The sequence below is a fragment of the Aplidium turbinatum genome, chromosome 13 (genome assembly GCF_918807975.1).
Source record: "Aplidium turbinatum chromosome 13, kaAplTurb1.1, whole genome shotgun sequence".
Taxonomy (NCBI): domain Eukaryota; kingdom Metazoa; phylum Chordata; class Ascidiacea; order Aplousobranchia; family Polyclinidae; genus Aplidium; species Aplidium turbinatum.
In genome coordinates, this window is record NC_137484.1 from 20,676,089 (window position 1) to 20,692,561 (window position 16,473).

Here is a 16,473-nt window from a genome sequence, read left to right on the forward strand (position 1 = left end):
CAGTTTTGTTAAAACATCACCAGAATGAATGTATTTCCTCACTAACTCAAAAATATTGCAAAAAATGTTAGTTTTGATTTTATGAGCAAATATTTTCATAAATAAACCAATCCATCCACTGATTTATGTGTAAGTAGCCTTTAGGCTACTGTAATTTTGAGCGTGAAAAACAGACTTTTTGAAGAACTTGAGTATTTATAGAAGAGCAGTTGCAGCATACGTTGATACTTCAATAAGAAACATTGGAAGGAAATGCCTTACCTTGGTTGTAAACAAGCTCTCAGCCTATATGCAGAATAGTACAAATCTCAACATTTTTAAAGCACTTCATTGAGAAGTTTAGTAATGTGACGCAGGGATATCTAAAGGGAGAATACGAAGGCAGGCAGTGATTGCCGTATTGTGACACTAGAAAGCCGGTAGTTGGCACAGCGTTAAACATGGGGCTCTTAAAAATTCCAAAAAGTTTCATAGTGGAGCTGGTACTATCAGCTGCAGAAGACAGTTAGCAAATTGTATGTAGGACTTATTTAAAGAATACTTGTTTGAAAAGACAGTTGAAAGATTACCAGAAAGCTCTTTTTCTCAACAAAGCCTTTGCAGTTGGCTAGGTGTAAAGCAAGTATGTGGATAGTTGAATTAACAAGTAAGTAGGCTATATGCATTCAGTGTATCCAGCCCTGATGCTAATAGCGCAATGCAGGTTGTCATAACAAGTTTTATTAATTTATTACGTGTGCCAATTGTCATTTTACAGTAGGCTACACAGAGGTTATTTACGATAAACAGAAGCCCTTCTATAGTCCGACATTATAAAAGCTTTCGCATCCCACTTCTTTATTCATCGCTGATGTGACGTCAGTCAAATAACATTCAAATCAATAATGTGAGATTATAGCATCGATTTTGTCTGGTGTTCAGTAATAACTTTTTATTTAACTAAAATAATGACAAGGAGCAATATTTTACTGCGGCAAATGAATTGAATCAAAAAAGTAATTAGCAGGCCTACTTTGTTGAAGTTAGGGATTAGTAGAAGTAGCCTACAACTTGTTTTCCCTGATTAGTGTGTAGGCTACGTCTTAATTAACAAAAACATGGTCATCTTGTTACTTAAGGACAATCCATAACGACAATTTCCCAAATAAAAAGAAAAGTACAAATATCACTTATAATTTGCACTTGGAAACAAATAAACTTGAAATTAAAACTTTAAACCACACAATAATGATCTCCCGTTAGGTGATGACATTGAGTCATTTGTGGGTCAGTCTCGGCGTAGTGTCAGCATGATCCGTATGCGGCTGAGAATGAGGCCAATCGACTCGAAAATAGGATCAAGCCAAGTTCTGATACAGAGCGACCACAATTGGCTGATGAAGCTCATCTGAAAAGTAAAAACATGGTCACAAAACTTGCCATTCATGGTGAAAAGCGTTTTTGTTATGATTCTTCTGCAGATGCTGTGGCAACAGCCGCCTTTATGTTTAGCCTGTCACCTTGCTCTATTTTTTACCATAGGAGTGGGTGAAATTTTTGGTTACTGGGCTAACGACTGGTCGCTATTTGACACATGGACCATCATGTGTGTATAGGCAAATACTACACAAAGGATGTTTAACTACTAATTATAAATGTTGCTTGCAATAATAAGCCTATTCGCATGTAGGATGTAGCCTAGTAGGCCTACCGACTTTGCAAAACCATACAAGCATAACGTTTTAGATGAGAAGTCCATACAGCTTCCTATACGAGTTTTTGTACTAATTGGAAAGTCAGTTCTTTCTGACTCTGCTCGATGTTGGGGGCAAAAAAATTGTAATTGGAAAAGTTTTGAAGTTTTCCGAAGATGAATTAGAAGGAATGAATAAGTCGATTGGAAAGATCGCCATTCAAGACAGTAAAGACCATTTTTATAGAAAACCTTAAAGCCTCTCAAGAATGAGTTTGAATGAGAAAGTGGTGATAAAATAAAATTGCGGTTGAGGAATTTTCGAAGCGATTGCGGTGAAAATCATTTGGAGCGTTTGAAAAATACATTGGTTCAACACACTAATTTATAGCCTGCCAATATCTGGCCGATATCTGCCAATATCTGGCCAATATCTGGCCGGCCAGATCAAACGATCCAACCGCAAACCGTAGTTTGCTCAGGTCTGCTTTACAAGTTTCAAAATTTATTTTTTGCTTTAAACTTTTTCTATTTCTTTCATTATTTCTTTTAACATTCTCTGAACTCTTGCTGTGTCTCTGTAGTGATTACAATAAGTCGAAAGCAATGTTAAAAAATTATTCAAACTTAACGGTTCAGTGAATTGTAATATCAAATACACCAACTTTACCTTAATCTTTATCGCTCTCAAACAAGGCATTATCCACCAAATGCTGAAGAAGGCGAGGCAAGAGAAATAAATTCCCCAACATAAGGCACACGGCACACCGCAAATTAGGGTTAAGATTCGGTAAATCCAAAACTTGGTCATGGAATAAACCTTAAAACTACTTCCCCATATTGTGTTGAAGCTGTGTGCTCCGGACGGTTCGGCAATGATATCGGCAAAGTTCACCTGTGCAAGACATTAGTTTTTTAGCCTTGGTTACAAAAGCAAAGGTTAATGAAAAAAATCTTAAAAAGTAAGTTTACTGGTTGTTAAAAACTGTCTTACACTTGCAATTAGGGACAATACTAACAACATTCATCGCTTTAATTAAGCTACAATCCTAATTGTGTACAACATTACAGCATGAAGCACAATAACATAATTTAAGTTAAATGTTACTAACTTATAAGTATCTATTTGCGCTGTTTCGAGTAGACTAACCAACTGTTTATCAACTTAAACAGATTTCTCATTGGATAAATGGCCAGGCAAGTTTTTCATTCAGCACCAACCTTCACCGCTTCTTGCAAATTTTCCGGATCTCTGTTGACAAAGTCAATCATTGGGTCACGTTTCTTTTCCTTCTTCTTCTTAGATTTTTTTGATGCTTTTGCTGACTCCGGTTGACTTGTTTTCACATTTCCGGTCGAGCCCAGATCAACCGATTCCATTCCTGTTGAATCGATAGGAATTTTTACAGAATCATCATCTTTCTGAGATCTCTGGACTTCTTTGTTATAATCATCCAGTTCTACTTCCTTTTGTGATGAATCTTGGCTCATTCTCTTCTGGAAAGATCCACTTCTTTGCGGGGATTCTGGCCCCGTCGCTTCGCTGTTGTCAAATGGATTGTCGGTATTGGCTTGTTCGGGCCGCGCGCCACTTTCACTGTCTGCCATTTTTGCAAGAGAAAAACTTCATAAAATATTATAAAAGCTGGATTTTGTGTCGCTACTTTCAAATCTTATCGGTTGATTGATAAAAAAAAACTATACTTTAAAAGATACAAAATGTTTGCTTGAAAAATGTTTCCAACTTACTGGCAGACTAATATCTAGCTAACCTGTCATCGTACCCACTAGCGAAGCCTTTCTAATGTTTCAAGCAGATGGTGCCTTGTGCCTTTTTCTCTCATCACTCTCATCTAGATTTATCACATCAACTGAAATATGAGGTTTCAAAGGCTTAAGCCAGGAAAGTTATTTACGGTGGCAGGAAAATAAAAGATATCAATATAATTTTAGGACAATCTGATATAAAATTAAATGCTTTAAAGGAATGCGAAAGCTGATGATCTCAAGTCACCCAGGAAACATAACCTATTTAAAAAACTCAGTTTTCCCATCGAATTAAAAGTATCTTTGTTATTGCCATATTTTTAGTTAAAATACTTTAGCTCCAAACCATTGACATTTTTCTATGATACCAAATCATATAATCTGTACAAGAGGTTGAACATGCTTATGATTGAACAGTAGTTGTTTCAACAAGTTTGTACAAAATGCTTCTAAAAAAAATCAAAATTATTTGCGATTTATTTTCACAATATTCATCTTTGTTTTATTGTTTTTCGTCGCATCCAAGCTGCTTCCTAGTTGTTGAAAATACAGCTAAGGAAACATCTTCAAGAGTGTCGTTTAAGCGCCATACCTGGACACAACTACGCAATCTCGGTGAGAATTGCGCCCATACCCCTGCGAACGTCTTCCCGGAGTTCTCACCGCTCGGCCACACACCTTGCATTGAGTTTGCTTCACTTTTTATCATAAATTGTCAGCCATCTAACAATTCAATAATTTTTGCATTGGCTCAACGTCCACAAACGTAGAATAAATCAAAAACATTGATTTGTTTGCTGAGTAACCTACTTACGTTAAACGTTTGTGTGAAAGATACACGGCACACAAAAGAAGAGCTCAAAAAAGTGAAGAACCGAAGGCATTATGAGATGTAAGTCCACCTATTGCGTGAGCAAAATCTTACCAAATAAAGACTTTTACTAACCCATTGGTGGATACATAAAGTGTATGTGCATCTGCAGGCCCAGATTTAGGGGGACAGAGGGTGCAGGTGCCCCGAGCCCCCCGACTTTTGAAGGGACCCCCTATGTGGAAAAAATGTGATTATGTGTTAGTTATCTTTCTTTCAGCCTTTGAAGTTTCTGCAAAATGCTGCGCAGTGCTGGATTAATGCTACTGTAGATGGAGAGGTGGTTTTTGCACGGGGGGCCCCCCGATCTAAAAGTGTCCCGTGCCCTCCATCTGCTAAATCCGGCCCTGTGCATCTGACATCATTGTTGTTGTGATACCTCCACTGTTTTCACAATATCTCTCCCCTAAAACATAGAAAAGTAACTTTATTTGCGGTGTATTTGCAAAGTCGAATTAAATCATAGTCTTTTTGCCAGGTATTCTTTGGTCCATGTTTTATTGAAATTGCATTTCCCAACGTTGCTTGCTGGATCCGTTTCATGCTGTAGTGTCGAACTAATGAAAATGGTTATAACTAGTGAAAGTCTGGGTCTTCGATGGGTCCACTTAATTGTGAATTAATGCTTCTGTTTGCCAATGTTAGAAATAAGCAAACTGACGTTAAAAAGACATCAAATGTTATGGTCCAGCTTTGCAACTGTTGAGCTTCAGCGTGCCTCAAGAACAACTGCTTCCACTCATGCAAAGGTCATTTAGATCCAAGTGGCGGCCGATAATGCAAAGCAACCGCTGCTTTTCACTGAATGCAATTAGTTTGTTAGAGACTGTGGGATCAGACTACATTTGGAAGATGACTCCGCAAATTAAGTTTGTATTTATCTTTGTCACGTGACACCAAATCCCTGATGTCCGTACCTCAGTGGCACGAGCGATAGCTAAATTAGGTACCGGCTTTTTGCGTAAGATGCAAACGGAATAAGCATAGCATTGAGACTATAAATGCAAAGATTTGAGATTTTTGACATCATAAGTCCGTAGCAAAATATTTAAAAAATAAGCAACTTTAAAACAAACTTAACACTTTTCTGCTTGGTGACCTCGTTTGAACTTTATTCAGAACGGGCGGTCTTCCAATTACCAATATTGTTATCAGTTAGACTGTATCCAGCATACCAGCCCTTTTTTACATTGATTCAACGTACGTAGATGGTGAAAATTTAGACTAAAATGAAGACAATACTTGTTTGTCATCAGTGGCGCAGCTAGGGAATGTGCCGCCCAGGACGGATTCAGATTTTGCCACCCCTTCAAGAAAAAGCATGTGAAAATGAAATGCGTTTTTTTATCAGATTATAATCAAAATCAAAAATCGTATAGTCTGAAAGTGCCTCCCCCAGACGTGACGCCCGGGGCGGTCCGCCCCCCTCTAGCTACCCCACTGTTTGTCATCCATCAAGAAAATATCTTACCCAAACACAACCGCCTGCACCCAATAAGAGTCGAACCTACATTTTTCGATTGCTGTTTCACATTTTTTATCGTCTGCTCAAAACTAAAGATTACTTTTTATTGTTATATCCATCAAAACAGTCCTTTTTTACATTAATTTAACGTTCGAGGACGGTCTATCAACATGTGTCCGCCACGATAGCTCAATTTAGCGCGTCACGTCTGGAACGAAGAAGCTTCAAGATCAAGCGGCGCTGCTTCGACTCTCGGGGTGTGCGCTTGAGCAACGCACGTTAAGGAATGCTCTCCATTCAGCGGCATCTAATGGATGGAATAGTTCCCCGGCAACAAGACTTCAACAATCGGAAACTTCACTTTGTCAATCTCGGTGGCCGGGCCTGCATCAGTGATTCAAAGCCTCTACAAGTATGCGAAACTGCCAGGATTAAGCTCTGCAAGAAGCTTTCCCAGTCCGAGGATAAAAATTCAATCAATCAATCAATCAATCAATCAATCATGTGCGAAAACGTTGAATCAATGTAAGAGAACTGAATTGCTATCTTAGCTGAGGTTCTTAAGTGGACACAAAAAGTGGTTTGATTCTACCTGTATTTGGCAGTAGGCCTAGGCTACAAGCTACAGTTGCACTCTTGAGCAAAACATCTTGAACGGCAAGCTAAAAAACATGAGCGAGCAGTCATCACAAACAACATAACCAGTCATGTTTACATTGATACAGACGTTGAATCAATGTAAAAATGACTGATTGTGTTCGTGTTGTCTCGGATCATTTCAAATTTAACTGTCATCGCTCTTGTAATAAAGAGATAAACGCAGTATATATTGCTGCAGTCTTTTTTAAGCTATCTAACAGACGAATGCCAGTAATTCCTCTGAGTAGAAAGTTAACAGGGTAGCCAAAGGCTTCTTGACTAGTTATCTACTTTCTTTTGGCTATTGTGGGCTAGTTGGTCATAGCTGTTTTCAATTTTTTATGAAATGAACCTTTCCTTGAGCACTCTTGCAAATGGTGATGACATGAAAATTAAGGCTGTACGTCAAAGCTAGCTTGAGCTTTCATTTGTACAATGCGTAAGGTGCAATGATTTATTACGATAAGCCACAAATTCAGCAGAAAATTGTAAATGTTTAAAACATAAAAAAGTCACTCAATGTGGTGTAGGCTGTAGCAAATCAAGTATTCAACTCTTTCGATAATTGAAAATTGGCAACATTAAATCAAAGCTACTTCTCTTGCCAGACATTAAAAGATAACGAAAGTGAAACAACAAGATCATCATGTTTTTTGTTCAGAAGAAAGAGAAATATGCATTTATATCATCACTAAAGTGCACATGAAAAAAGGTGGCTATTTAAATCAACAAAATCATCGTTGTAATTTTAATTTGTCATTTTCGTCCAGCAAAGGATAAACTTGGTTTTGCGCATGAGCTTGTGGTAAGCATACTTTATGATTTTCTATAGCAGTAGAATTTTGCGAAATTTTCTTTTAAGACGATGAATGCAATCAAAAAAGATAAAAATCCGGTTTTACATCAGAGCTAGGTTTCAATTTTAGCAAACACAATTTGTAGCACATGAAAGAAAACTTTTGTTTTTGTATATTTTATGCTACACAATGTACTTTTCCGTTCTAACGTTCATTTTGCTGAAGATCATTCCCATACTCTCATAAACTGGATCACAACAAGATGATATTAAAACTCCCCAAAATCCCTTCCAGCAGGACATCTTTATGCTGTTGCATCGCTTGAGAGGCACAAGGCACCAGACATTAAGGCACGCTAACAAGGCAAACCAAACCCCCCACACAAACGAGAGTGGGATGCCGCAGAAGAAGGTGGCACAAGAGTAGCAACATCCTTTTCCGAATCCATACACTTCCTGGCTGAGGTTCCAGGAAAACTTCGGGGTGTAAAATCCTTCTGGTTCGGCGATGACGTCGGTAAAGTTTACCTAAACCAAGAATAAGATATTTTGTCAAGGTTTGCAAAGAAAAACAAAATAAAGCGAATTGTTTATTCTTGAGCAGTAGAGAAAAATACCACAAATCTCTTTTTAAAACTATATCATGCAAAATTATGGATAAAGAAATATTTCATTTTGGTTTTAAAAAGTTTGCCCATTTTCTGTAAAAAACATGATAACAGCTTTTAATAAAAATTACACTGCAATTCTAGGTTAGAACAAACAAATAAACAAATACTTTAAATACAACCTGGATCGTTGAAAGGATAATTTAGGCCCAGTGCCAATGAGACACTCTCGTCTCCAATTAAGGTATTTCTAAGAAAAACGGGCTATATCCAAAGAATATACGGTGATTTCTTCAAGTTTTGGGATCTATCGGAAAGGTTATGGCCCTTAAAATCACCAAGGCCCTAAAGTACCCATTGGATCTCCTTGTCGATTCTATTGGATACACTTTATTTTTCTACTTACTCTCAAATCTTGATTAATTGCTTCCGGGTCGCGTTCTTCTCTGGATTTGAAAGCCCGTACAGGAATAGGAAGACCACGTGTTTTCTTCTTCTTCTTTTTCATTTTTTCTTCTGATGTTGTAGAAACTTTGTCCTGATAATCATCGTTAGCTGACGTCACAATCGGTTTTTCGTCGTTTGCTTGACCCAGCTCGTCATTTTCTTCTGAATATGGGTTGATTGGATCCCGAGAAGCATTGAGGGAACGCCGGTCGCTTTCAGTGGTCATTATTGTTCGTAGATTGGTCGTTTGGCAACCCTTTTTATAAAAACTTATGGGAGGGTTTGGTGATGTTGAAACTGACCACAGTGATGACAACGATGATTCGGTATCACAAGTTTCCTCAAATTTTCCTTTTTCAAAAGGATTAAAAGATTTTGAAATATCTGGTGTCTCTATTCCAGTTGCTTGGTTTGGAACCGAAGCGTGTCTTGTTAACTTTGTGCCTTTCTTGTCCCTGCTACCAAAAACTACTTCAAAATCATGAGCTTCCCTGACTTTTCTCAGCAACTCCAAGTCTTGTTCGCTGGAAGTGATTTGGTTGTCAACTGAAGGCGTCAGATCATTTGCTTTTTTCTCATCATTCTCTTGTTTCAGGGAGAAAAGCGAAACTGCTCTCTCGTTTTTCATTACGCAGTTGAGCTTTTGCATTCTCAGAATCCGTTAATTCTGTGGTCAAAATACAGTCCTCCTTTGCACCACCAGAAGATGAAAGCGATTTTGCAGATTCCCATTCCAACAAAGATATATCTGCCTCACAATTGCTTCTGTCTGCATGTTCACTCATATCAAACTCAGTTTGCACTTAAGCTTCTGGCAATCATGCTCTTTTGTCGCGACTTTCAAAACAAGACCCTTGCTGTTAAAAACGTGTTTATTTAATATTTCTTAAAACATTCCCAAATAGGAAATTAAAATTTCCGATACTAAACCAGTAAAAAAGAGTTGGAAAACAATTGATCTGGAAAGCAAATTAGCCAACAAGTATTTAGAATTTGTAACGATAAAGAAAAAAATTACGAAATGTTAAAAGTAGGCTAAGACCTTCTCATTGGTTGTGGTGTAGATAAAAATTGAAAAAATTTAAACATATATAGCAATTATGTTACGCAAGTAAATGAAATCAGCCTGGTTCGGATACTTGTATAATTTATTGATGAAGCTTTCGCCGCCGCAAAGGCTGCTTCTTCAGTAACCCATCGGGAACAGAAAACGCAAATGAAAATATAAAAACTATTTCAACGGTGAAATCAACTGCAAAAATGCGCAGTGCAAAAATCATTTAAAACAAGAACTTCTTAACAGTTGCAAAGCTACATAAGATTCATTGTGAAGATATCATAGAACTGCCCAGAAATGAGGCCTCGCTAAGAAGTTCTATATCTTTCAAAAAGAATCTTATGTGGCTTTGCAACTGTTAAGAGGTTCTTGTCTTAATGATTGTCATAGTGCACATTTTCACACCGTTTCAGAGAGAAGTTTCAGCGCAAACGTGTGAGCTCAACCTAGGACACTGTTGCTATTTTCCAATTGCCTTTGTGTGGAACGACGTACAAGAATTTCAAGATTCTGGTTTGGCTCGACGGGGTGGACCGGAATGATCGCAAGTTGAATAGACCTGTTGGCAGGGCCGTTAAGAGAGTAATTTGGGCCCGGTACCAATGAGATCTTCTGGCCCCAAATCAAGACAATACTAAGAAAACTCACGATATTGACAGAATACGCGGTGGTGTCTTCAAGCTCCCGAGCTCATGGAAAGATTACAGGTCCCTAAAATTATCACCGGCCCGGGTCCAAAAGTATCCCCTTGGACCCCTTATCAATGCTGCTGCCTGTGGTGAGAAAGTTTATCTTTCACCACCTTATTTGATGTTGTTTTTGTACTTTATTACACGTTCAATTAATATTATTTTAACAACATACTCAGCAACAAGCAAATCAATCCTTTATTATAGTGATTTAAAGTCTGCAAACTTTCTAAAGATTGATTTGCTGTCTGGGTAGTAGACATACTTCTCAATCAATATCAATACGAGAGATATAAACCTCATCTGCAGTTGTTGTTAAGTACAAACGAACCCTGGGGATTTCTCAAACTACGTCATTTTGACGTATCACAACCGGCTCCGTCTTACCATAAATTAATCTATTTTTTCATCTACTTCTCCACTTTTGTTTCTTAATTAAGTTCAGCTCATTTCTATGTGATTGACTCAATGATAAAAAGATTCAAAGTTGTTCGTTCCAAAAGGTTGTCAAAACCTTAAATTTGAAGTTTGGTTAATTACGTTAAATCAACATGTAAAACAACGTCGGCTTCTACCTGCTTGCTGCATCCAGTTATGCATGAGATCTTGCAAACTTTGTAAGTGATGTCCATTGGGGCAGCAAATGTGTGTTACCGGCAACCGCTGTTCTAAAAGTGGAAACTCAGATCTCTTGTCAACGCGGCAGCTGACACATAATCCACAGCCACCTTCAATGCGATTCAATGCATGCCTCATGTCTTGGTTCAAATCGTCAACATGGAGGCTAAATTTGGCCGGCAGTCTGCTTGTCAAAGTTTTTGCCACCGTTTGAACTCTTCTGTAAGCTGTTTCAACACGGAAGGAACTTGCATTATCGGTACAATTCAATTCAATTAAAAAATGCATTACCAATATTTTTTTGCTTAAAAGTGGACGCGAGAAATTGATTCTTATCTTTACGTCTACTCATTTTAAATCTTTGATTTTCTGACAAACTTTGATTTCTTGATAATTTATGTTGCGGACGTCGAGTAGTCCAAAGCATCCGTTCATACCTAGCCACCTAACGGAGTGGAAGGTCTGCGTGTCATGGATGATGAAACCAAAGACTGGCTGCTCTCTAGTAGCCTTCCAGTGTAGTCCGGCAACATCGTGAATCTGGGGTGGTAAAAGGACAGACCCTCGGCCTCAGACGCTCACACGACGACGACGATACCTAGCTGTAAATTATTGCAGCAACATCCCGAGCACATCGGTGGTGGGATGATCCGAGAATGATGTCTGGATGTCTCCATGTATGAGTTTATTTCAGAAAACAAATCTTCAAACCATCTGACTGGATATGACAAAATAATGTTATCAACACCTAGTTTCAAGAACTCACAAATTGCTTTTGCAGATACACAAACAATACATGAAAAAAAATGTTGATGACTTGTAATTTTTGTTTTTTTTAAAATACTTTATAAATCAATAAAAGTTTTATACACCAGGTACATTTTTTGCTGTGCGTTGACATCTTTTGTGTCAGTCTACTGAATAGTAAATCTTATGGTACAAATGTCTGCAATGAATTCAAAAGCAGACACGCCAATGAACATTTACCTAAAAAAAATTACAACTTATAAGATAGTTGAACACAGTGGTTCTTCATCTTTTTCTATCATGCCTCCCTTTAGCAGTGATCACGTGCTTTGAGCTCTCCCCCTCTATTCTGAACAAGTGTACTGACACCAAAAGCAGTTTTTGTTGTTGATGTTTTGATCACGGTAGGGTGGCTACATACAGGGCCCACAAGAGGGGGAGACAACCGGTGCATTGCACCGGGGCCCGGTGAGTTCAAGGGGGCTGGACAAAATGTCTAAATTCACTCGATAAAAAGATTGATTTCAACGATTTTACATAAAATATTGTTTTTATATTAGTTCCGTATGTTGAATGGGGCTCCCTTTTGGGTAGCCTAGGCTATGCCCTTTTATAAAATTACAGAATTTTCATTTTTTTTAGTTTAGGGGCCCGACAAAATGTTTAAATTTGCGTGCTCAGGTCGATTTTGCATATAATATTGTTTTTTATATGAATATTAGTTTTGTATTTTAATTGGGACCCCTCATGGGTATGCCCAGTGGCGTAGCTAGGGGGGGCGGGAGGGCGGACCGCCCCGGGCGGCACGTCTGGGGGGGGCACTTTCAGACAGGACGTTTTTTTTGTTTTGTTGATAATGCAAAAGTACACGGAAAATAAAAGCAAACAGAATGGCAACGTTCAAAACAGTGGCGTAGCCAAGGGGGAGGAGGGGTTTGGGGGTTACAACCCCCCTTTGGCACGCATGTGACGTCACGATATTGAGAATGATGCTTTCAGTCTCTATGTCTCTAAAACAAAGTTTGCCTAATTTTAAACGAAACTCCATTAAAAGAGCGAGTTTTGCCAATACCAAACATTCAAATATCTTTGCAACAAGAAAACATGGAGACTTAGCTTTATTAAGTTACCGAAAAATTCCCAAGAAAACATGGTCTTATCCTTTTGCTATGCTACCGGACAGCACCATTTTACAGGAATGTTTATACTAGTGGATTTATACCCACATTTTTGTTGAAAATGCTCTCAGAATGCATCAAATCCAAAGTAATTTTTCAAAATTTTCTGGGGGAGGTCCCCCAGACCCCTCGCCGCTGGGTGTCGTCTTTGGCGAGGACGCCGTCGGGCTTCGCCTGCCGCCCTTAAAAATCCCCCCTTTCAAAATTACTGGCTACGCTACTGGTTCAAAACATACAATAATTCCACTTTAAGTCAACTAAAAAAATTTCATTTTCAAATGTTTTTTCTTGAAGGGGCGGCAAAATCTGAATCCGCCCCGAGCGGCACATTCCCTAGCTACGCCACTGGGTATGCCCTTTTTTAGAACAACAAAATTTTCATTCTTTTGCGTTCAGGGGGCCAATAAAATGTTTAAATTTGGGTGTTAAGGTCAATTTTGCATAAAATGTTTTTATATTTTGAAGTTGGGATTTCTTATATGTAGTTGGTATTTCTTATATGTAGTTGGTATTTCTTATATGAAGTTGGTATTTCTTAATGTCATGAACAATAGCAATGCATTCATCCTAAGTTTGCTGCCCTAGTCTCTGCAGATTTCAAGGTCAGAAATGGTATTGTATGTTAATGTAAAGTTGTATGCACACATATGCAATGCTATGTCGGATAGTATTGCAATTTTTATCTTCGAAATGGCTGATTTTACCCACTTGTTGCCATGGTTACAATCAGGAGTTGCCAGAGTTAGGAAGGGTTAGAGTTAGGAAAGATTAGGGTTTTGATTTTTGCCCAGGTCTAAAAAAAATTTCCAAAATACAAGTTTTTGTTTTCAACAGCTATAAGCTTTTCCTCAAATTAGGGCAGAATTCCGTATCTGACAATGCTCTTGAGGCTATATTTACACTATGTAGTGTTTTAGCATTTTACAGTATTTTATCTTTGTGTATAACTAGTGTGTATCTGTGAATTTAAAGTTATATTTACAATAGTGCATTGTTTGTGAAATAATGGAGTGTTAATACTTTAACCTAATTTATCCTTTGTAAGAACGCGCACCGCAAATTTTGCTTGTAATTGGTGAGATATCACGCGACATGTCGCGCTGGGGGGGCCGGCAGCAACATCTGCACCGGGGCCCGGCAGGGCTCTTGGAGGCCCTGGCTACATATCAGTGAGATGCTTGACACTGATTCTTAGACACCAGATTTTTAATTGGGGTAAACTTCATAAATTTCTAAGCTAAGCCTTCATATCTCAACCGCCCTAGTCTTGATGGCAATTGCAACAACAAATGTAGCTTTACAAAGATATTTGGAATCGAACTGTATTAACATTCGAATTGGGACAAGTGGATAAAAAAGAAAATAATTGGTCCAGACCGTTAAAAAAGTCAAATTTTAAAAGACGATTGTCAATGATGCCATTTTTTGTAAAATCACCCATTGCTTATACAGGAGGCAAAGTTGTGGATACTATGGCTTCGCTATAAATAATGCAATAAGTAGACGACAAATACGAAATTTTTTTTTTCTCATTTGGCAAAGCCAGATAGTAGACCGAGTCCCGTTAGCTCAGTCGTTAACCTCCCGGCTCACAATCAAGCGGCGCTGGTTCGACTCTCGGGGTGTGCGCTTGAGCAACGCATTTCAAAACTGCTCTCCACTCAGCGGCACCTGGTGAATGGAATAATTTTCCAGCAACAAGACTTGGACAATCGGAAAACTTCACTCTGCCAATCTCAGTAACCGCCCCTGCGTCAAGAGCCTCTACAAGTATGCGAAACTACCAGAAATTACCAATCAAGGCTTTGTCAGTCCGAGGATAAAGATTCAAAACCGAACCAAAGCTTCATCTAATAAGTTGCCAGCAATTCTATTCCCAAAAAATGATTTTCTTGAAAAAAGTTTTAACGCAATATGAAATATGAAAACAAATTAGCTTGTTAGGATATATATCAATCCAAACAGACAGTACAAAACATTAAAATAACTGCAAAGATTAAATATCGGTGTAGAGCTTTTAGAACTGTAGAGCTATCAGGGCTAGAGCCAAGTATCGTAGCAAGATCTATTGATTTACTTTAAGGCGTGGAGCGGCTTTAAACTTTACATCGTGGATCATAGTAATGAAAAATAAATTTACTAGGTGGCGCTCAAGCATTGCTTCTTTACTTGACAACCAGGGCTGTGGAGTCGGGCAAAATTTGTACGGCTCGGACTCTTCGGTTCATAAATGGCTGACTCCGGGCACGCCCAAGTCACTGCGACTCCGACTCGACAGCTGTGACAGAGATGTAGAATCAGGAGAAAAATATACGACTCCGAGTCACCGACTTCTCGGTTTATAACTGGTCAACTGCGACTCCGGACACGCCAAAACTCCTCCGATTCCGACTCCGCAGCACTGTTGGTAACTAGTGGCATCACTCCAAATTTTTGTCACACTTGGCTGTTGAGTTACACTTCACAAGAACTGCTGCATCCTAAAATCTGCTATAAGAGCAAAAGAAATATCCGAGTTTCTGTTGATAAAGTTGCTTTATTGCAGATAGCTTTTATTTCTGATGATTGTATTACGCATTTGTACACAGTCAAAAAGAAAACGTCAAAGCGTTGTGCAGTGCTTGAACAAAATAAAGCAGTCAACAAGAAAACGCTGTGAAACATTTTTGGAACAAATCTGAAAAAAATCATAAAGTTATATTTGTCGACTAGTTTGTTTAGAAAAGTGATAAGCTTAAAGTTATATTTTTTCAAAAACAAAGGGCTTTGGAACCTCGTAATTGTGACAATTCGAACGCTCGATCAACCTCTGTTTCTGAGCAGTCGAGTGCAGCAAGAATTGGCAGCGATAGACACGTGTTTCGCCCATGAGGTGAGTAGTCAGGCAGCGCTGACGCCAGGTAGATCGCTTCTTCTCAACCGATCAATCTCTTCCAAAAAAGACCGAAATCTTTTTACGCGATAATGTCAACTAATATCAGCATAGGAAGTATGAATAATTGAATATATCCAACCTACGGTATGCAGACGATAGGCCTACTGTTTTATTGGCGGAATCAGCAGAAGCTCTCCAAATAATAATAGAAAAAGTGAACAATATTGGAAAGGAATATAACATGAAAATCAACACAAACAAGACGAAAACGATGATTATTACAAAAAAAGAAAATGTACCAAGTTTAAATATTACTATTGACGGAATGCTGGTCGAGCAAGTCAAAAGCTTTACCTATCTGGGACACACAATAACTGAAAATGGCAGATGCGATACGGAAATATTGAGACGAATAGAAATAGCAAGAAACAACTTCGTAAAAATGAAAAAAACATTAACAACACGCAAAATTAACATCAACACTCAAAAACGAATTGTGAAACGCTATATACGGACTATGTTACTTTACAATGCAGAAACATAGACACTGTCATCACAAATGGTTAAACGACTTGAGGCATTTGAAATGTGGATTTATAGAAGAATGCTTAAAATTTCATGGAAGGATAAAATCACGAACAAAGATGTACTATCTAGAATACAAACCAACATGGAAGTTCTACAAACAATTAAATCAAGAAAATTGAAATATTTAGGCCACATGATTCGCAATAATTCCGTTCAAAGACAACTACTAGAAGGAAAAATAAACGCAAACGAAATAGGGGCAGACCACCAAGAACTTGGACTAACGATATTGAAGACTGGTCAGGACTTCATTACAAAACTGCAGTAGAAAAATCTCGCAACAGAGAAACTTGGCGCCTCATTGCCTCCAACCCTCGACGAGAGGAAGGAACTTGACGATGATGATGAATGTCAACTAATGTGCACAGTTTCCACATTTCAGTTGAAAGTATCTCAGACAGCAAAGTCCGTCATTTTTATATTGATTCAACGTCCTTCAATGTATCTCTTTTGTAA

General features: G+C 38.3%; 2 protein-coding genes across 2 annotated transcripts; both read right to left on the reverse strand.

Moving 5' to 3' along the window:
* Positions 1-69: 69 nt before the first annotated feature.
* Positions 70-3,450, reverse strand: LOC145782065 (caveolin-1-like). Its single transcript, XM_082593800.1, has 3 exons — positions 2,894-3,450; positions 2,343-2,567; positions 70-1,387 (listed from the first exon to the last, which is right to left on the reverse strand). The coding sequence occupies exons 1-3, from the start codon at positions 3,278-3,280 to the stop codon at positions 1,268-1,270; spliced, it is 732 nt and encodes a 243-aa protein (XP_082449926.1). The 5' UTR covers positions 3,281-3,450; the 3' UTR covers positions 70-1,267.
* Positions 3,451-6,854: 3,404 nt separating this feature from the next.
* Positions 6,855-8,893, reverse strand: LOC145781730 (uncharacterized). Its single transcript, XM_082593400.1, has 2 exons — positions 8,225-8,893; positions 6,855-7,738 (listed from the first exon to the last, which is right to left on the reverse strand). Exons 1-2 carry the CDS (start codon positions 8,891-8,893, stop codon positions 7,394-7,396), a joined length of 1,014 nt encoding a protein of 337 aa, XP_082449526.1. The 3' UTR covers positions 6,855-7,393.
* Between the last annotated feature and the right edge of the window lie 7,580 nt (positions 8,894-16,473).